This window comes from Pteropus alecto, unplaced genomic scaffold (genome assembly GCF_000325575.1).
Source record: "Pteropus alecto unplaced genomic scaffold, ASM32557v1 scaffold105, whole genome shotgun sequence".
NCBI classification, from domain to species: Eukaryota; Metazoa; Chordata; class Mammalia; order Chiroptera; family Pteropodidae; genus Pteropus; species Pteropus alecto.
In genome coordinates, this window is record NW_006436294.1 from 7526230 (window position 1) to 7547093 (window position 20864).

General features: G+C 59.1%; 2 protein-coding genes and 1 pseudogene across 2 annotated transcripts in view; 2 read left to right on the top strand and 1 right to left on the bottom strand.

Moving 5' to 3' along the window:
* The window catches only part of HGH1 (HGH1 homolog), a 3014-nt gene extending 517 nt beyond the window's left edge, over positions 1–2497 (top strand). The window contains exons 2-7 of the mRNA XM_015590219.2: positions 2–135; positions 208–308; positions 411–509; positions 704–795; positions 880–1002; positions 1135–2497. Coding sequence (XP_015445705.1) covers positions 2–135; positions 208–308; positions 411–509; positions 704–795; positions 880–1002; positions 1135–1314 — 729 coding nt within the window. The 3' untranslated portion in view covers positions 1315–2497. The remainder of the gene's footprint in view (position 1; positions 136–207; positions 309–410; positions 510–703; positions 796–879; positions 1003–1134) is intronic.
* A 6724-nt stretch (positions 2498–9221) lies between these two features.
* Positions 9222–20864, top strand: part of MROH1 (maestro heat like repeat family member 1) — a 47639-nt gene continuing 35996 nt past the window's right edge. Inside the window, exons 1-10 of the mRNA XM_025047582.1 lie at positions 9222–10852; positions 13577–13676; positions 14068–14189; positions 14271–14416; positions 16374–16505; positions 16925–17087; positions 17321–17419; positions 17886–18037; positions 18450–18590; positions 18778–18870. Coding sequence (XP_024903350.1) covers positions 14168–14189; positions 14271–14416; positions 16374–16505; positions 16925–17087; positions 17321–17419; positions 17886–18037; positions 18450–18590; positions 18778–18870 — 948 coding nt within the window. The 5' untranslated portion in view covers positions 9222–10852; positions 13577–13676; positions 14068–14167. The remainder of the gene's footprint in view (positions 10853–13576; positions 13677–14067; positions 14190–14270; positions 14417–16373; positions 16506–16924; positions 17088–17320; positions 17420–17885; positions 18038–18449; positions 18591–18777; positions 18871–20864) is intronic.
* On the bottom strand, positions 10861–13566 carry LOC112480538 (annotated as a pseudogene).

Sequence of the window (20864 nt, forward strand, 5' to 3'; positions counted from 1 at the left end):
GGGCCTGGAGCGGCTGGTGCTCGCGCTGTGCACGCCCGGCTACAATGCCCGTGCGCCCCTTCATTACCTGGGGCCACTGCTCTCCAACCTCAGCCAGCGTCCCGCGGCGCGCGCCTTCCTGCTGGACCCCGACAGGTGAAGTCCAGGATGCCCACGGGGAGGGGGTGGAAGTGAGCAGGGACAGCACTGAGTGGGCCCTCCCTTCAGGTGCGTGGTCCAGCGGCTGCTGCCGCTTACCCAGTACCCAGACTCCACGGTGCGCAGGGGCGGAGTGGTGGGGACGCTGCGAAACTGCTGCTTTGAGCACCGTGAGTGGTAGTGGGGGCCGTTGCGGTGGGGGGCAATAGGGGGAGAGACTGGACTCGAGCCCCTCTTGACTGGCCGCCATTTCTGTTTCCCCACCCACCCAGGACACCACGAGTGGCTGTTGGGACCCAAGGTAGACATTCTCCCCTTCTTGCTGCTGCCCCTGGCTGGGCCTGAGGACTTCTCTGAGGAGGAGATGGAGCGTGAGTGGCTTGGATGGCGCCTCAGGGCTGGCCGGGCAGGAGGAGAGTCCAGTAGTGGGAGGCAGGGAAGTGTCCAGACCAGGGCTCCTCCTGAAACCTTCTAGCAGGAAGTTGGTGAGCATAGGTGGGGCTTACAAAGGCAGGGTCTGTCCTAGTGTGGGAACCTAGCAACTCCTACATTCATTTGCCCCTAGGGCTGCCCGTGGACTTGCAGTACCTGCCGCCAGACAAGCAGCGGGAGCCAGACGCTGACATCCGCAAGATGCTCATTGAGGCCATCATGCTGGTGAGCGGGGGTCCTGTTGCACTAATCCCACCCCAACACATAACACGGCCATACTGACTCTGGCTAACATCTGCCCCGTCCCAGCTGACAGCCACGGCACCTGGTCGGCAGCAGGTGAGGGACCAGGGAGCCTACCTGATCCTGCGTGAGCTGCACAGTTGGGAGCCAGAGCCCCACGTACGGGTGACTTGTGAGAAACTCATCCAGGTGGGTGCAGAGTTTGGCAGGGGCAGGGTGAGTCTGGGAGCGGGGTGGGGGTTGGTGTGCAGGGGGAGGCGGGGGGAGCTATCCATGATGTGCCAGCCAGCTGCTCTGCTCACCTGCCTCCCCTGCTGGCAGGTGCTTATTGGGGATGAGCCGGAGCATGGCATGGAAAACCTGCTGGAGGTGCAGGTGCCTGAGGATGTGGAGCGGCAGCTGCAGCAGCTGGACTGCCAGGAGCAGGAGCAGTGCGAGCGAGAGCAGCAGGAGTGGGAGCTGGCCCCAGAGCCAAAAGCAGAGGGAGCTGCACCTACCTGAGGCCCCGCAGCCCGCTACCAGCTCTGGGCCTTCTTTCACTAGCCCATCAGCCCTGGCTTCCCAGACCAGGCCTTCCCGCAGCTGTCAGCCTCTGGGTCCCCTTGCTCGGAGGCCGTGCCCTGCTGAGGAGAGCTTCGCTTAACTCCATGCTGAGGGCTCTAGGGCACCTGCCCCACACACATTGGAGGGTTGAGGGTACCTGCCTATGTCCTGTTGCTTCCAGCAAGAATGCAGCTTGCTCCCATGGCTTGGCTCTCCGGTACCTCCAGGGAGGTGGCCAGTGGAGCCAGGGCCCCCTCCCAGCCATGGCAGTCATGGTGTTGGGGCCAGACCGAAACATACTGCAAACCCGAGAGACCAGCTAGAGCTTCCCAGTTCCAGGGGTGCTACAGGGTCTGGGCCTAGGTGGGCAGCCAGGTGCAAGCAGTGTCCCTTGCCGCCATTCCCACCCAGGCCCCTTCATCCTGGCCCTCAGCTTGTCCTGTCTGACCGCCAGCCTCAGTGCGCTTTCTTGACTTTCAGCAGCTATAGCCTGTCCTGGGGTCTCCTCGGGCTGTACCCCCCGGCTGTCCTTGGAGCATTTGCTGGGTGCTGCCCCTCCTCCATCCTCTCCACCTTCCCTCGACCTGTGCCCTGGCTCTGCCCTCAGCGCCTTGCCAGCTCAAGTCCAGACTGACCCGATGGCCCTGTTCTCCCCGTCGGCAAGGCCCGCCCCCTCGTCAGCCTCTGTGGGTCACTGCACAGAGCTGCTCTGTCGTGCCTGCAGTCTTGCCCTTGGCCCAGGCCCTTGCCCTAACCACCCCATGGGCCCAGGAACCTGGTTCTCCCCTGGCTCCCTGTGTGGTTCCCCCAGTTCTGCAGCTGCCAAGCCAAGTTCCACAGGCTTTCAGTGTACCCCTCAACACACTGTGTTCCCTCCCTGGACCCCCCCCACCGAACTTGTACCATCTTTGCACAGGACCTGAACGTGAACCCTCCCAGGGCTTTTGTGCCACAGTGCAGCTTGGTCCCCAGGGGTTCCCAGCACCCCCAGTCCTCATGCCTCCAGTCCTGGTGCTGCCTCCAGAGCCCCATTAAAACTTCACTTGCGGATGTGGGGACTCAGCGCCCCAAGGCCAGCCGCCTTCTTCCGGCACAGATGACACACTCCCATCTCCACAGAATAAACGTTTTTCTGGCCTCGCCTGTGTCCCCCACCCACCCTCATTTGACCAGGTAGTGCCCCAGCACACTCCTGATGGCAGACATGGGGCACAGTGGTTGTGGCTGCCTGCAGGCACCCACACTCCCGCTGGCCGTGTTTCTGCCCTGGAGTCCCAGCCCGGCAGATCTTAGACCTCACCTAAGGCAGGCCTCCCAGGGCTTGGTCCCCAGGCAAGAGGTGCTTTCAGAAGTGCCCTGCTGCTGGGGGTGACGTGGCTGCAGGAGGGGCCTTGGGGACTTTGAGTCCTCGCTGGGTTCTGCGTCCGGGGGCGGTGGGAGCCAGGACTCTGCCAGCTTCCTGGCTACAGACCACAGTGGTGGGGTCAGGCTGGGCGCTGAAGGGCAGCCCACCTGGCGGGGCGCTGAGCGCTGAGCAGAAAAGCTCCTGTTTGGCCCGTAGCATCCAGCAATGTGCAGCCACCTGCTGCAGGCCCAGGCCCTCGTACACACAGTTGCAGCTGGAGCAGGCCTCGCATGAGGTCCCAGCACTTGTGGGCAAGGGCTCACGGCTGCGGCCTCCCACCCCACCCCTGGCACCCTCTCTCATCCTCAGCCCGCGCCCATCCCTGCCAACTATGCTGGTATCTTGGCATAGGCAAGAGGTCATCCACATGTCATTGACAGAGAGACAGGCACAAAGAGCCGAGGTGGTTTGCCCGGCAGAGCTCGGCTTCCAGCTGAGCCGAGCCACCCCTGAGCAGAGTCTGAGTCAGGCTCTCCCCACTTCACACGGGGGTGGGGGGACCGTCAGGTCAGTCCCCCTTGGCCTCTCTGTCCCCTGCACAGGATGACCCTTCTGATCCTGGTCTCCTGCTGTCCAGCCCTAGGCCCGTCCAGTCCCAGGCCCGAACTGGGATTGGGGAAGGACACGGTGGCAGTGCTCCTTGAAGGGCAGCTTCCCGGTCACCATGGTGTAGAGGATGACGCCCCTGCGAGCACGGGCTCCTCAGGACGTGTCCCCATCCCTGGTCCTGGCCCGGTGGGGTGCTGGGGTTGGGGCGGCACTCAGGCTCCACAGGTTGGCCTGTTCCCCGCTGTACTTCCTGTTCACGAGGATCTGGGGTGCTGTGTAGGCCATGGAGCTGCAGAAGGTGCTCAGCAGCCAACCTTGAGTACCGACTGGATGGCGAAACCAAAGTCTACGGGGAGGGGCAAGGGGAAGGTGTGTGGATATGGTGCACCCCACCCGTGGACTGGTGTGAGGGGCAGGTGGGACCCATGGCTGTGCGGCTGCAGGAGGCCTGGGGGTGATGCAGTGTGGCCATGGACGCGGGCAGATGGGGGCCTCCCAGGAGGATTGAAGGTCGAGCCGGGCTGGGGTCTAGTCTGGAGCAGAACAGTATAGAGGCTGGGGGCCTGTCTGGGACAAGAGTGACACCTGGGCCCCCTGCAGAAGTAAATGGCTGCAGTGGGTCTGGGCCACAGGCTCACCTGTCAGCTTTAGGAAGCCTTGGTCACCCAGCTGGATGTTCTCACACTTCAGGTCCCTATGTGCAGTGCAGAAGGGTAGGTGGGTTTGCACCTGGGCTCTGGTGAGCCCCTCCATGCAGGTGGGTGGGCGGGCTGGGTGGCACCTCACCTGTGCATGATCCCCAAGTTGTGGCAGTGGGCCACGGCACCGAGCAGCTGCCAGGACAGCCTGTGGGCCTCCGCCTCCTCCAGCTCCGGCGGCCAGAGGCCATATTGATGTTCTCCAGCAGGTCGCTGCGGCCGCCCAGCTCCAGCACCAAGTAGGAGCGCTGGCTGTTGTAGGTCTCGTACACCTGCACCTGCAAGGCCCCCACCTGCTGTCACTCCAAGTGGGGGCTGTCCAGTGCACTGGGTGGGGGTCTCAGGATGCTGTTGCTCCCTCCCCGAGCATAAGGATCCCAGGCAGGGAACGGGACAGGCCTGGGGCGGGCCGCAGGCTGGCCAGGATGGAGAGGGTGATCTAGGGGTCTCTGCCCACCACGTTCAGGTGCTTGTAGGTAGCGCTGAGTGACGAGATCTCCCGTGGCAGGAACTTGCGGGAGAACTCCACAGGGGCCTCAGCCATGGAGACAATCTTGATAGCCACCTGTGAGTGTGGACAGGAGCCACATGTGGAGACCACGGGCTGTTGGGGCAGGATGTGGCAGCACAAGGCTGAACTTGGCAGGGTGAGGCTGGGTAAATAGCATCCTGGGGGGCAGCGCTGACTTTTCCTTGAACTCAGCGGTTCAAGAACTGGGAGTGGTCAGCCTGCGGAACCCGGGCCTCAGGGAGTAGGGACTGGGAGGAGGCGCAGCCGCCGGAAGAGCCCGAGCAGGGCTCGGATGGGGGCGGGGGACCTGGGTGGCCAGGAGGGGGCTGCCTGCCTCACCATGGCATGGTGCTTGCCCCGCAGGTTGGAGACCAGCTTGAGGTTGTGCTTCATGCGCTTGCGCGTGGCAAGGGGCAGGTAGACTTTAGAGAAGGCCCCAGAGCCTATCTTCTTGGAGGAGAGCAGGTAGCCCTTGTGTCTGCACTCGCGCACCTGCTCCAGGAAGGCTGGCAGGTCCAGCTGCCGCCTGCTACTACCCTTCCTGGAGGGCAGGGTGCCGCGGGAGGGGCCGGTTTGGTCCAGCTTACCACGGGGCCTTGGGGATGGGGTGGGGAACAGAACTGAGGCCTGACTGTGTCACAGGGGCAGAGGTGACAAGGCTGGAGACCAGGCGGGACCTGCGCCCCTTCACGGCTGCAGCCAAGTTTCTGGAGTCTTGCTGGGACTGGAGCAGAGGCAGGGGAATGACCAGGGCTGCGAGCTCTGGATGGGGTGGGGGCCGACACAGCCAGGGACTGGAGCAGGGAAGGGCAGGTTCTAGAACGCAGCGTTCTGGAGCGCCCGCATTGTGCCCTCGCAGGGAATGTCCTGTTTCTGGTACTCGCCTGCCCTGAGAACATCCTGCTGGAACCAGCCCTGTCCTGTGTGGGGCTCACTCTCTGTGGGGCTCAAACCTCCAAGGGCCTCTGTGGGTCACCCTGGATGTCTGGCCACAAAAGGCATTTAAAGAAGCTGGGTGCGGGGGAGGAGTGAGCAAAGCATCTCTAAGGACATAAGGGAAAAGGAAAGACAATGTGTCAGCATTCTTTTCGGCTGCACCCTCATCCTTTGGGAAGGTCCCAAGCTGGCTGCCAGGTGGTCTGCAATAGAAACTGAGCCAGAAGGGCATGGGTGGGAGGAGACACCTGGCTTTCCTCTGCTGAGGCCTAGAAGTATATCTTGCTCAAGCCTTTCCCCCAGAGCTCTCTGCAGACTTGATGACACACCCGCAGGGCAAGCGAGGCCCCCGGCCTGAGCCACCTTGAACCCTCCAACTCCAGGAGAGAGCAGCCAAAATGGCCCTGCTCTCTTGTGGCCCCGAGAGAGTCTCCTTTGAGCGCTGTGACCATGGGGAGCAGCGGGTAACCTTGACTGAGAGTCTGCTGCGTGCCGGGGCTGTCCAAAGCCATTCTGGTGACTGTAGCTGTCATCTCCCTGCATGACAAGCCTGGCCCAGGCAGGCAGTGCACATCCAGGATCTCAAATTGAAGCACAACCAGGCGATGCCCATCGTGGAGTGACATGACTGAGGCCCAACTATGTGGTCTCTCTGCCGTGAGCTGGACAGCACAGTGGCTGTGGGCTGCCATCCTGGGAGTGTCCCCTGGGGCCTGGGTCGTGCTGGAGGCTTGATGTCTGGGAACTTGACTTGTCTCCCACTGGGACTCATGGTGAGCGTGGTGAGCCCGCCACAGTGAAGGCTTTGGGATGCTCTGACTGGAACAGATAAGACTCATTTTCACATCCCTGTTGGACCATGAGCTGCTTGAAAGCAAGGCCTGCGTTTGCCATTCCCTTGCTCACCCACAGCCCTTGTCTGGTAAACTATCTGGAGCAGTGAGCAAAGCATCTCTAAGGACATAAGAGAAAAGGAAAGACGAAATGTACCAGCAACCATTGCTTGGGAAGTGGGAAATGGGGACAAGCTCACTGGTTTGTTGCTGACTTGGGGGTTACGAAAAGAGCAACCGGACCAGGTGTTTCAAGCAGAGGGGCTATAAGTAGGTTGTCACTCGGGGGCCGGAGAGGCTGGAGGAGCAGAGCAGCACCAGGGAAAACCATGTGGCTCTGGCCAAAGGTGGCTGTGCTGCTGGGCGCGGGCTGGGAGCCTGCGCCCCATCGCCTTCCAGGCTCCCACCAGTGCCACAAAGCAGCTGGAGGCCAGCAAGTCTGTCACCAGCTCCGTCCACCCTCCCTTGGCAAAGTCTTTCTTACCACCTTCTTCCTCCGCACGCTAGGGCATCCTTCTGCCCCACAGAGATTCCCTGAGTACTCATCACGTGCTGGGCCTGGCGCTGGGAACTTGGGCACAAATCGCACACATGTGCCTTTCTCTTATAAAGCTTACCATTGTGGAGACTGGCATTAATGTAATTTAATAAAAGTTAAATGACGGCTGTACTGTGTGCTTGGCGAGTGAAGTCTGGCAAAGGCTGCCGAGGGGGCAGGGCCAACAGGGCATGCTGGGCACTGGCCATGAGGAACACAGGCAGGGCTCAGGCAGGAAAAAACAGCTGTCCACGTGTGAACTTGGAAGAGGCCCCTGCCTCCCTCCCTGACAACTTGCACCGGCCCTGATTAACCTCTTCCCACTCCTACCTGGGGAATGGGGTTAGGCTGTGAGGTGAGGGCTTTTCCTGAGGGGCAGCTCCATCTGCTGAGCACCTCACTCCTGGCCACCTGGGTTCTGACCCTCTCTTTTGGGCTCCATCCCTACAACAGAAACAGGTGAAGCCCTTCTTTCTGTAGAAAGAAAATGCCCCTCCCCGCCCCCAGCGGCCACCCTGGGGGCCACAGCTCTGCACTCACCTGCAGCAGGACGAAGACGCTTCTTAGCTTGTTAAATGTGAATGTGGTGCTGCTGGCCACTTCCTTCTTAAAATGCTCTTTTTGCTTCTTGAGCTTCCAGAACGCCTCCCTCCTCTATTCCTGGTCTGTGAACAGGGCAGGCCATTTCAGCCTAGGGTCTTTGCCCAGACCGCGGCCCCCTCTCCCAGCTCCAGCTGCGCCCATTCACAGTGCTTCCCGCGTCTTGTTCATCATTTGCTTACTAGCTGCCTCTCCAGAAGCCAAGGCCCCCACGCAGAGACCTGCTCGTCCTGATTCCCTAGTTCTGTGGGCACCCTGAGTGCATGCCTCCTGCGTGCATATGTGCGTGGACTGTTTGCGGAGGAGTCGACGGCCTACGGTCGCTGGGTCTTTGAGTGTTCACTGTGTGTGTTCATGTGCGAGAGACAGTGCCCGTGTGTTTCAAGGTCGGGCCCACCTGGCGCGTGTACCTGTTCAGGTATGGGTTTGAGAGGGGACCAGCTTTGGACGCAATAGCGCGCCATGCCAACGTCCCCGATGGACCCCCCGGTGTGTGGGGCGATGTCTGTGTGCAGGAATCGCGGGAGTGTAAGTGTCGGATGAAGAAACCTAGCAGGGTAGAAGAGAGGACCGCATCCTGCGCGAAGGACGCCGGAGCGCACTACGCGCGCCTGCGCAATGGCCGGCCGAACTACTGGCTCGAGCCCCAATCTAGCGTGGCGGTCACGGTGGGGCCGTGGGCGGGGCCGAGCGCAAGGCGGAGTTTGCGCAGTTCCGTTCGCTGAGTTCTGTGGGCGGGGCGAAGAGAGAGAGCGGAGGGACATGCCTCCGACCAATGAGCGCAGAGCTCGCGAGGGGCGGATCCGGGCTGCCGCGCGCCGAGCTGCGGTTGGCGGACGGCGGCGGGGGCGGGCTCAACGCGGGCCCGCCCACTCCGGAGCGTGGCTGGCGGGAGGGCTGTGTCACCGCCGCGGCGGCAGCGGCTCCTCAGGTAAACGGCGGGCGGGCACCGGCTACCGGCGGCGCTAGCTCGAGAGGCACCCCTCGGGGAAGCCTGGGCCTGGGAGCCGGGAGGCGCCCCCTTGGCCAGGTCGCGCGGGAGGCCGAGTCAGGGGTACCTCCCCAAGGTCACCGGGCGAACGCGGGGAGGGTCCCGGGCGTGACGGGGCCGAGCCCGGCCCCTCTCCGGGCTCAGGTGTGCCGCCCAGGTCCCCGCGGGGCCTGATTTGCCGAGTCACAACCCGGAAGAGAGGCTGCGGAGCCAAGCCGCTCGCCTGTTCCCTCACGCGGGCGCGGGGGTGCCCTTGCCCCGTGCTCGTCCCCTCACAGGGTGGGACTCGGGGTGCCAGTGCCCGTCCCCTCTCCGGAGGGCGTGTGTTCCCCTGTTCTCTCTGCCTGTCACCTCCCTGGGGGCGTGTGGTCCACGGTCCTGCTCCCCTCAGCGGGAAACCGGGGAGCGGGGCCCATATGGGAAACCACGCCTAAACCCCGAGTCCCAAAACAGGGCCATTGTATTCTTTCCTTTTTCTCTTTGACATTAGAGAGGATCCAGAGCAGGGAGGTGATCGTCCGGTCTCGAGGGCTGTTGGTCACACAGTGTACATTGCAGAGGTGGCCGCTCGCAGACAGCTGGGGATAGGGTCCCGCCCCTCTGGGCTCCTAGGCCTGGATTTTGGGTTCGGACTTGCCCGCGCGCCAGCACAGTTAGGTCACGAGGAGAGGGCTTTGTGGGCGCAGGCAGTTCTAACTCCACACTTACAGAGGTTCCCCTTTGCCGGCCCAGCGGGGGGCGGGGGGGGGTTGACCCGGAAGCTCAAGCGCAGGTAGGCAAGCACCCTGGGGTATGAGAGGGAGTGGAGGACCCTGGTGGGGGGCCTTGCCTGGGGTGTAGGCTGAAGCCACCATCTGGTGGTGGGGACAAGTGGAGTTGGGTTTATGCTGGCTTTGAGGGAACAGTCTAGGGGCAAGGACCATCTTGGAAGGGGCTGGTGTGGGGATGGTAGAGGTGGAGAGGAAGGAGGTGGATGAGTGGACCACAGGGTGAGGGAGAGGATGGAGGGACAGGACGACAGTGCTGATTTCTGACCCAGACAGCTGAGTGCATGGTGACAGAGGAAGAGGCTGGAGCGGGGTGGGGTGGGAGAGGTCAGGTGTGAAGATGGTCAGCTGAGTGTCAGGGCTGTAGAGTTTGAGTGGCAGTGAGTGGTCCAGATGAAGAGGCCCAGCCGGCACTGGGCCCCAGGATGCCATGTGGGAAGCATGCTTGAGGGATACTTGAGGTGGGATGGTGATGAGGCCGCTCCCACAGTTCTGGCAGCCAGGGGCCTGGGGTGCCGCTGTCAGCAGGATCTTAATCCCAGGCCTTCATCCCGGGCTGTCCTGGTTGCAGTGAGCAGGTGTCTCTGGTCTCTTGTTGGTGCCAGAGTGGAATGACCGGAAGCCCAGGTGTCTTGGTCATCTTGACAACAATGTCCAGGCTGCCACGGCTTGTTCAGTCCTCCCCTCACTATCTCTCATGCCCTGGGACACCGGTGGGCCAGAGGTGGAGCCCATGGGGTCGCATGCTTGCTCGCGTCCATGGTGACCCATGTTCCTAGGAGTGGGTGTCTGCTTGGTTTTCAGACCCGGGGTGCACTGAGGCCCAGGCGAGCGGTCGGGATGCTGCTCATCTGTCATCAGTGCCCCGCATCTCTGAGGCCTTTCATGAGTTCAGTCATTTGGTCTCCTCGAGGTAGGGGCTCCAGAAGGCTCCGTGGCTCTAGACACCCCTGGCTGGTGCTCAGGGGATTCCGGCTGCTGGGCATCATGAGAAATGTGCTTTCTTCACAGCCGGGGGGCCACCCAACTTTGACATAGCTCGGCATGGTTTATGCTGAGCCGTAGTGTTCTCAAGGGCCCGTGAGTGGCGAGCTGGCAACAGCATTTCCCTGGTCATCACCTGGGTTCCTGTCGGGGACTCTGGAAGTCTGTGCCTTTTCTGGCTCTGGTGCTACGAGGGCAAGTCCAGCAGACTGTGGGTGGGGGCACCCCCGACTCCTTGCGCTGTCCTGGCATCCCAGTCTCCCCGCACACAGGGCCTCCAGGCACTCATGGCACCCTCTGGGCTGTGGTGCGCGTGGCCTCGGGCTCATCGTGGTTGGCCCGGCGCCTCGGTTAGCCTGCACCGTGTCCTGTGGCAGCGGTAAGAGGGGGACGGCTCCTGGTGGACATTACTAAATGCCGCTGGGTGCATGCTGACTTATCCAGGGGAGCGAGGAGGGAGCCGGCCCTCTACTCGCCTACCATGCGTCCGATGCTGGGAGGGAAGGCCCACTCATCCCGCCACATGACTTGGCTTTGGAGCAGAGCCCGTGGGAGACAGCCCTGGTTGAGTCCTACCCTTCGCTAACTAGCAGCTCACCAGCAGTGTATCCCTCAGACCCCCTCGGCTGTGCGGATGAGAGGAGGTAGAAGTTGATGCCATTCCTTTCTAACACGGACAGCGTTGTAAGTTTCACACAAGTTTTTATATGTCTTTTCATTTCCATTCACTTCAAAATGCTCCTAATTTCACTTTTCATTTCTTTTCTGGCTCTGGCATCATTTCGAAGCATATTAGTAGTTTCTAAGTACTTGGGGATCTCTCCAATAGTTTTCTCTTATTGATTTCCAATTTAATTCCATTGTGGTCAGAGGATGTTCTTTGTATGACTTGAATTCTCTTAAATTTATTGAGACTTTATTGCTCAGAATATGTCAGTCTTGGTAAATGTTCCATGTGCTTTTGGAAAGGATATATTCTGTTAATGAACGAACTCTTCTAGAAATACCACCTTGATAGAGTCGGTTGACAGTATTGCCCAGGGCTTCTGTACCCTTACTGATTTTCTGTATGTCTATCCTACCACTCGGAGAGAGATAGGTATTGGAATCTCTGCCATAAATTGGATTTGTGTATTTCTCCTTGCATTTTTATTAGCTTTGGCTTTGTGTATTTTGAAGCTCTGTTATTAGGTGCATAAATGTTTAGGATTGTTATGTCTCTGAAATCTACTTTGTCTAATATTATTATAGTCATTCCAGCTTTCTTATGACTATTATCAGCCTCGTTTTTCTTTTGCTTTTTTTCCTAGGTTCATAAGTCATTGTAGAAATTGAGTATCGCACAATGATTTGACATTAACTTCACCAGGCGTGGGAAAGTAACAGATGAGGTGCAGCTTAGTTAGACTCCTTCTACGTTGCTTTCACAGCTGGAGTTTTTTTAGACCTTAACTTGAAGTATAAGACCAGGAAAGCTATGCCTCCGGATGTGGCCAGTACACAGGTCATTCTACCTGGGAGCATATAAGGGTTGAAATATATTTCGACACCAGTGAAATAGAACTGGGCATCAGTTTCTGGACCTGCCATGATTTCAATCTTGCAAAGGTCAAGGCTGTGTCCTTCAACGTCCGGAGCTTCCCCTTCGCCTGGCCAAACACGTTTTTCTCTTTCCATCCTTTCTCTTTACTTCTTTATGTTAACATATTCAGTCTTTCCTGTGGTTTCTTGAATATATTAAATACAGTTATAATAACTGTCTAAATGTTCTTGTCTACTAATTCTTTCCTCTCCGTCATTTCCGTGTCATTTTGCGTTGATCGATTCATCCTCTTTAGGGGTTGTATTTTCTTGCCTCTTTTCATGCCCAGTGACTTTTGATTGGATGTGAGATGTTGCCATTTTATCTTGTCGGTGCTTGACATTTCTGTGTTCCTGCTGCTGTTCTTGAACTCGGTGCTGGGATGTGGCTGAGCTACTTGGGACCAGTTTTATCCTTTCAGGTCTTGCTTTTAGCTTTGTTAGGTGAGACCAGAGTAGCATCTAGTCTGGGGCTGATTTCCTTCTCTCTGAGGCAAACCCCTGAGAGCTTTGGAGTTTTCCCCTCGGGCTGCTAGGAGCTCTGGGCACCGTTTCTGCTGGCCCTTTCGGGTGGCCCTTGCCCTGGCCTTGGGTAGCTTCTTCTCAAACATGGCATTTGTATTAGTTTCCCTTTGCTGCCGTAACAAATCACTACAAACATAGTGGCTTAAACAGCACACATTTATTATCTTAAAGTCACTGAGGTGAGGAGCCTGCCATGGGTGTCACCAGGCTAAAACCTACGGTCAGGAGGGCCGTGCCCCCTCCTGCTCTTAAAAGAGCAGGTTGTTGGCAGAATTTCGTTCTTTGTGTGTGTAGGACTGAAGTCCCTGTTTTCTTGCCAGCGATAAGCTGAGGGACGTTGGCAGCTTCCACAGGCACCCACATGCCTTGGCTCACAGCCTCCCCCCTCCACCGTCAGGCCAGCGTGGTGGGTTGTCTTTCCCGCGGTTTGAATTTCTCCTCCTTCCTTTCATCTCTGAGCCACTGGGAAAGGGTTTCTGTTTTTAGGGCCTCGGATGATTAGGCTGGTCTCACCCACATAATCCACGGGATCCCCTCCGCTCAGGGTCCGTGCCCTCAATCCCACCTGCTAGGGCCTTTGCCGTGCACGGTAACGTCACGGGTTCTGGGGATGAGGGTCTGGGTGTCTGTGGGAATGTTCTCTGCTGCCCAGTAGTCAGCCGAGTGACAGGGATGCTCTGCAGGCCTCTAGCACCCTCTCTGGTCCCATGGGCTTCCCAGGAACAGTCCAAGCCTGGGCATCACTGGGTGCTTCTGAGCACCACACCCCCAGGCAGAGAGCTGCAGCCATATCGGGGCTCCCTATCCCAGGTCTCCTGATGTCCATCGCCCTGAGAACTGCAGATTCCTGTGTTTTGTCCAGTTTTCGGTTTCGGTCGGGAGGGCTGGGAGCCAGCGTCTTTTGAGTATTCATGTTCGTTTGCCCCTCTTGGGCGGGCGAGCCTGCTGTGCACATTAAATGAGGGGCCTTGCAGACTGGCCGCCGGTTCGAGCTGGTTCCGCCCTTGTTCTTCCAGGCACTGGGGGAGGCACAGTGTCTTTTCGCAGGGAGGCCTCTGCCCAGGGGCAGGCTGCCCGCCTCCCAGACTCAGACCAGGTCGGCACCTTGGGGTTCGGGTCCCACATGGGGGTGTGCTCCACCTGTGAGAAGTGTGTTCCGTGGGCACCTTCTGGATCCTCACCCCCAACCTGACAGCCTCAGTATTTGCAGCCCTCCACCCTTTGGCGGTCTGGGGTTTTTGGCCTTCTTGCTCTGCTGCAATTGGAATATGTGTTTTTATTTCTTGTTTCCTGTTACTCTAGATGCTCTCCAGGAGGACGGTGGAAGCAGCTGCTGATGCCGCCCGCACACCGAGGCTTCCCCCTCTGCTTCCTGTCTGCCTGGGGTTCCCAGGGGTCTCTGGTCTGCCAGTTTTATCTTCTCGTTTCCTAGTGCTCTGGTGGGCTTGTCCTTCCTAAAACACGCATCTCTCTGCCGCTCCACTGAGGTCTTGGTGGCACCGTCCACCCTCTTGAACTGGAACTTTCCTTTACTTATAGCCCCACCTCCCAGGCTCAGGCCATTGATCCCTTTGCCCCCGCCACGTGTGCATGGCCAGATGGTCAGGACCACACTGTGGCCTCTCTCCTCCGCCACCTCTCTCCTGTCACGGAGGGAACTGAGCGGTGGTGGAGCATGAGTATTGGGAAGTGGGCGGCTGCCACCCCAAGGGCCTGGGGCCAGGAGAGCTGGACCCTGTGGAGGGGACAGCGCCCAGGACCATTCCTCTGAGTCGCGTGCTTTTGGCAAACAGCAGCTGCCCTGAGGAGGCTGGTGAACTCAGGGTGAGAAGCCTGGCTGAGAAGCCACCCGTGTCCACACTGCGCCGGTGAGGGGGAGCCCGGCCCACCACCATGACCAGGTCCTACGTGCAGAGTGAGTGCATGCGGTGGGTGCTCCCGCCGGTGCAGTGGGAGTGTCCTCAGACCTACCTGAACACGGGCTTTGTCGCTGCAGAGTTGTCCACCATCCTGCTGGACGCCATCACCGACAAGGACCCTCTGGTGCAGGAGCAGGTGTGCAGTGCGCTGTGTGCCCTCGGAGAGTCGCAGCCGGAGGAGGCGCTCCGCGCTTGTGAGGAGTACCTGCGGCTGCACGAGAAGGTGTGGACAGGACAGTCCTGCCCTTCTGGGTCGGGGCAGGGCCTGTGGGCCTAGGGGTGGGGCCTGGGGACCTAGGGGTGGAGCCTGGGGACCTAAGTCTCAGGGCCTGGGGGTTGAGGGTGGGGGTGTGTCGGAGGTGTGTTGGGGGCGTGGCGCCTCTGGCATAAGAAGTGGCTGAGGGGCCCCAGGAAGCCTATGGAGGGTCCATCCCCTGACAAAGGGAAGGTTCCCCACTGGGCTGGAGGGAGATTTCATCAGGCTCCTCAGGACGGCTGCAATGTAAAACTTATGAACTGTTTGTTTCTGGAATTTTCCATTTACTATTTTCCCACCATGGTCGAGTGCAGGTAACAAATTGTGGGAAGCAAAACCACGGATAAGGGGACCTCAGTCCTGAATCCAGGCCCACAGGGGTATTGAGTGCTGACCTTTCCTGGGCAGCAGGGGCTCAGCTAGCTCTCTCCTCCCAGGACCTCGCTGGCCGCTGGCTCTGTGACCTTGCTAGCTCTCTGCTGTCTGAATAACTGGGCACCATTTCTAGTTTTCCTCAATACCTGGTTTAGACCCATTCCTGGGGTGGGCAGAGACTTTTGCAGTCTCAACAGGCTGTTTCTTGTTTGTTCGATTTGGCATTTTGGGACACAAGAAGGGATCTCTGTACAGTGTGAGTTTTTGCTCTCTCATCCGTCAATTGCCATCTCCTGAGGGAAATTGCCTAGTCCTGCTGAGTGGCCTCTGAGCTGATTGTCCTGTGGCTTCATGACATGTTGTGGTGAGGGTTCCGCTCTCCGACCCCCTGGCTGTCCTAGCTGTTTTTGGCCTCTCGTTTGCGTGGGAATGCTAGGCCTGCTTGTTGGGACTTTGACGAGAGACAGACACACTGTCCATAGGTCAAGTGGGGAGGAGAGTGCCTCACGCCCGGGCTCAGTGTGCGTGTCCACCGCGGCTCTCGGCTTCCTGGGGCTTCAGCCCGCGTGTGTTCTGGGCGTCAGAGACTGTCTCTCCATCACCACAGCACGCCAAGATCGGCGTCTGTTAGAGAAGAGCCAGGCAGCCCTTGCTATTTGAGGAAATGGCCAAAGAACGGTTAAACGAGCCTTATTATTTTTAGCAATTCATAGCAAAATGTAAGTGTGCTGTGAGTTTTTGCTCTTTCATCTGTCAGCTGCCATCTCCTGGGGATGTCATCTTCCAGCTCATTTATGATTTTGCCTTCTTTCTAGTCTTTTTAATTAATTTACCCACTTTAAAAACATGATTTTCCTTCATGGTTAGCGTGTTTAGAGTAAACGTGTATTGGTCTGGAAGTTCTGTCCCGCGGAGCGTCGTCCCCGCCAGCACCGCTCTCCCCCGGCCCCTCCCCTTTCCACTCGCCACTTGCCCTGCCCCTTTGGACTCTACTTGTGAGCACCTTTGCGATTGTTCAATCTCTCCAAAAGGATGTAGGATGACAGGAGAAAATTACGGACCCCTCTCCACTCGTCACACGTCAGCGCCACATCAGAGACACGTGGTGCTTTATAGATTTAGAAACGAGACACTTGAAGTCTTGTGTCTGTTAGCAAGTCCTGGTCTCAGAGAACTCTGTCGTGACAGGACTGCTTAGCTGAGGGACAGATGGCCACATCAGGGAGGCAGCTTCCCTTGACCAGGAGACTGGCCACACAGGGTGCAGGAGCCCACCAGCTCACCATCTGCTCGTCATGGCTGCACAGATTGCTCCGGCCCTTCTGAAGACCAGCACCCCACCCACACGCCCTTCCCGAGGCCCTTGTTTACGTGAAGCCTGCAGCCGTCCTGAGGGCCACAAAGAAAGCTCAGCTGTGCCCTTTCCTCATGTCAGGGCAGAGACAGGAGAGCTTGTCTCGAGTCCTGTAGAGAACACAAGAGGCACTGGCAGGGTGCCTGGGTGCTCAGCTCCCCTTCTGGGCCCTCCCTGCATACTTTTGCTCCTCAGCTGGCGCATCCGTACCGGACGATGATCCTGAGGGCCATGGAGACGGTCGTGAGCAACCACATCAGTGAGCTGGACAAGGACATGGCCAGGGCCGTCATCCTCTTGGCCTCCAGCGAGATGACCAAGGCAAAGGTACGCGGGGTGCTGGCCAAGCCTCCCCCTGGCCTTTCTCCCCCAGCGCCTTGGAAGGTGGGTTTGTCTGGCCACCTTAGGGTTGGCCCCCCAGTCCTGTGCACTGACCGCCCTCCTGGGTGGGGAGGGTCACCCCATAATCTCAGAGGTGGACACTGAAGCAGAGAGAAGGTTCCTGACCTCTTAAGGTAAATGTAGGGCCTGGCGCTTATGTCCCCGTGTTTGGGCTCAGGTGGGACTGGCTAGCAGTGGCAGCACTGTCCTTGTCCCAGGGTGGGGCTAGGCTTGAGGTCTCTCTGGCAGGCGCTCACTGGGGAGCCTGAAAACAGGCCTCTCATCCTTGGTGGCAGGCATGTCACCTTTGCTTCCTGCCTCCTTTCCTTGGTCGGATGTCAGCTCATATTTTCTTTGGGGTGCAGGACTTGGTCTGGGACTGGCAGCAAGCTGCCAGCAACGTCCTGGTGGCGGTGGGGAAGCAGTTCATCAGCACGGTGATGGAGGAGATGCTGAGCAAGCTGCAGCCCGGGGCCCTGCCACACTACTTTGTGGTGCGGACACTGGCCAACCTCTCGGTTTCCAATGGTAGGTGGTGACTTGGCCTCGACACCTCCCACCATGTTCTCAAGTGAGTCCTGGGCCCCCTGGCACCTCAGCTTCTGTGAGTCAGCAGCTTTGCCCCCACCCCAGGCTGAGCAGAAGGAGCCCAGGGCCCTGCAGCCGTGCGTGTGGGGCACCGCTGCCTGTCGCTGGGCACAGGGTGTGGGAAGATGAGTGGTGGGGGTGGCGGCAGGGCCTCTGTGACCTGCCCCTTGCAGCATTCGGCATGGTGCCCTTCCTGACGTCCATCCTGAACACCATGCTACCCATGCTGGGGACAGCCAAGCACGACACGACGAGGGAGGTGCTCTGCTATGGTGAGCAGGGCCCGCCCAGCCACGCTGGCCTTCTGTCTCCTCTCCGGTGCCCGTCTGTGGACGTCACGGGTCCTTTAGGCTGCAGGAAGAAGGCCTTAGGGGCAAGTTAGAGGAAGGGTGGCTGCAGCTGTGTCACTGCAGCCTCTGCCTCTGTCGCACATGGCTGTCTTTTCCCGCTGTCTGTCTCTTCTTGTGAGGCCACAGTCCTGCTGGATCAGGGCCCACCCTAGGCCCACCCACTATGACAGCATCCTAACTAATTACACCTATTACCAAAAGCTCCATTCCGAGGTCCTGGGAAAGACGTAGGCTTGGGGACACTGCTCACCCAGCGGAGTCCCGGGGTCCTGGCTGGGCCCATGTGTGGGGGGTGTTGTATGTGTGGGTGTAGAAGGGGCAGCAGACGCAGGTGTTGGAGCCTGGCCACTCACTGCCCACCGCTCACGCCTCGTGGCCGGTTACGCAGCCCTGCAGCACTTCAGCGAGGGCACGCTCGAGTACCTGGCCAACCTGGACCAGGCCCCAGACCCCACAGTCAGGAAGGACGCCTTTGCCTCCCCCATGTCCAGTGCCTACGATATCCTCTTTCAGCAGTGGCTGCAGAGCCGCGAAGCCAAGGTACGGCCTCACCTTGCTGGCCGCCGTCTCCCACCCCGAGCTGGCCCCCCGCAGGTCCCCGCTCATAGCCCGGTCCTCTGCTACTGCTCTGTCTCTTCTTGTGGGCCTTGTACTCGGGAGGCAGGGGTCTCGTCGGAGTGGAGGTGCCCTGTGCAAGGTCTCACCTGCAGGTCTCCACGGAGTGCACACAGCTTGTTGCCGAGCCCCAGTTGTTGTGGTCACCCCCTCCCACCCCCACTGCTCTCTGCCTGAGGCACCAGGGCTGCCTGCGGGAGGGCTGAGGCGAGATGACCCACATGCCAGGCTCTGTTAGGACCCCCAGTCAGGCGACATCCGGCCCTGGACTCCTGGCGAACGGGCTCTTTGCCGCTCTGTCCCGTGAGGGCTGTGAGCACTGTCGCTTTCCCCTCAGCTCCGGCTAGCTGTGGTGCAGGCCCTGGGGCCCATGAGCAACCTGATGCCCAGTGAGAAGCTGGAGGAGCAGCTGCCCAAGCTGCTGCCTGGGGTCCTCACGCTCTACAAGAGGCACGCTGAGACCTGCCACGTGTCCAAGGTGTGGCCCCTGCAACTGCCTGCGGGGGGAGCAGGGATCGCCCTGAGCACCCTTCAGACCCCGCGTGGGTAGGCTGGTCAGATGTCTCCCCGCTGCCCTGACTGGATAGTAGCCCAGGGCCCCTTCCTGCCCCATCCCTCCTCCTGGGACTGGCTTCAGGGGCCACTGACGGCCCCTCTCCCTGCAGAGCCTGGGCCAGATCCTCGAAGCCGCCGTGAGTGTGGGCAGCCGCACGCTGGACGTCCAGCTCGACTCACTCCTGGCCGCTCTGCATGCCCAGGTAGGCTGGGGGTGGGAGTGGGGTGCTGGGGGGATGCTGTGGGGGAGCATGCTGGTGGTGAGAACGGGTGTGAGCGTACTATGGTGGGGGTGAGGTCAGGGAACTCACTGGGGGTGCCACGCGGTGGTGCAGGGCTGGGGCCCTCCGTGTGGCTAGAGTCAGGGTGGGTGGTCCAGCGGGTGTCCCCTGAGTCACGTGGGTGCGGCTGTCGGAGATATAGCTGTATCGTTGTCTGCTCAACACTGGCACGTGCAATGTGGCAGTGGAGACCCCAGCATGGAGGTGGCAGGAAGGGGTGGCCAGCAGGGCAGGGGTGGCCTGAGATAGTCTGGAAGTGTCTGGGTCCCCCGAGGACTGAGCAGGGAGAAGGCTGGGCAGGCGAGATTGCGGGCTGGCAGAGGGGCCGCAGGGCAGTGAGGCCCACGAGGGGAGGGTCCAGAGGTGACTTGGAAAGGGCTCGGAGGCCTCACTGCAAACCCGCCACCAGGTCAGATGACAGATGTGGCGGTGACGGGAACTCGGTGTCACACGGAAACAGATTAGGGACAATATCCTCTGATCTCAGTCGGTTTGGAAAAGCTTTTGGCGAAGTTCGACACCCATTTATCCTTAAAACCCTGACAACCGGGATTAGAGAGGAATTTCTTTAGCTTGGTGAAGTTCACGGACCCAGTCAGTCCCTCAGCGTGTGTCAGTGTGAGTGGGAAACAGACACACTCCATTCAGGGTCGAGGGCAGGAAGAAGCCCACTCCCTGAACGGGACCCGAGGCCAATTCTGTAAGGAGAGGCCGAAACGGGAGGCTGAGGCTGGGGGGAGAGGACAGGCTGTCCCTTATCACCACCCCTGCCATGGTTTGAAATGCATGGGTCCATTGACATGCTGTTTTTTTCCAGTAAATACTCTACATGTTTTTTCTTATGATTTTCTTAGTAACGCTTTCTTTTCTCTAGCTTTGTTGTAAGAATACAGCACATCATGCATATGACATACAAAACGTGTGTGTTGGGTGGTAAGGCTTCTGGTCCGGAGTAGGCTGCTGTAGGTGGTCACCTTCTGCGGGGGTGAAGTTATATGTGGATCTCTGAGGGTGCAGGGCTGGCACCCTGAGCCCCGCGCTGCTCAGGCGTTAGCTGCAATCAGTGACCCACTGTTGGCATGCGCTGCCGTGCGCTGGGGTGCGGTCCGGCGTGGCCTGTTCACGGCTGAGTCTCAGCACCTAGCTTAGCGCCTGGTGCTTGTGAGCACTCAGCGGTATTAGTTACCGGCGATCGATCCGCTTCCAGAAGTTCCCAGGGACAAACCGAGAGAGCGCACGTGGTCGAGCTAGTAAGGAGCTCAGCGAGGCTGCGGGCTGCAGATGAACCCACACGCCCCAGCGTTTCCCTCTGCCATACTGACCCGTTGGGAAGTGCAGACAAGTGTCGTTCACATTAGCGGTAGAAACCTGTTGCGAAGGGTCTGGGAATTAGCCTGGCCCGGCGCCCGGGGTCTCCCTGGGGAACGTGTTGACGACTGAAACCGCAACAGTGAGGAAGACGAGCGCCGTAGCACGGTGCCTGGGGACGACTGTACGAAGCGGCGCCCACGTGCAGAGCTGGACACAGGGTGGTCAGCTGCGCGCTGGGGTGCAAGTGGGGCATGGCTTCAAAGGGAAATATAAACGCGAAAGCTGAGGTGATCTTTTCTCTGTGCTGTGCGTTCATGTCCTTTGTTTTACTGTTGGCTTTTAGGTTTTTTCATATTGATCTGTAGCAGTTATTTATAGTCTTGTATCATATATGTGTAAATATGTGTGCCGACTTTGTCTTTATTTTTTGGCTCTATTTATGACATTTTTTTTTTTGCCACGCAAAATTATTTGATTTTCACACCAATTTTCCATCTTTTATGTTAAGCCTGGGTCTCATTATACTTAAGGAAGCCTTTAAAATTCTGCAGTTAGTTTTCAGATTCCCCCACTTTCCCTGCTTTTATGGTTTAATGCACTTGGAA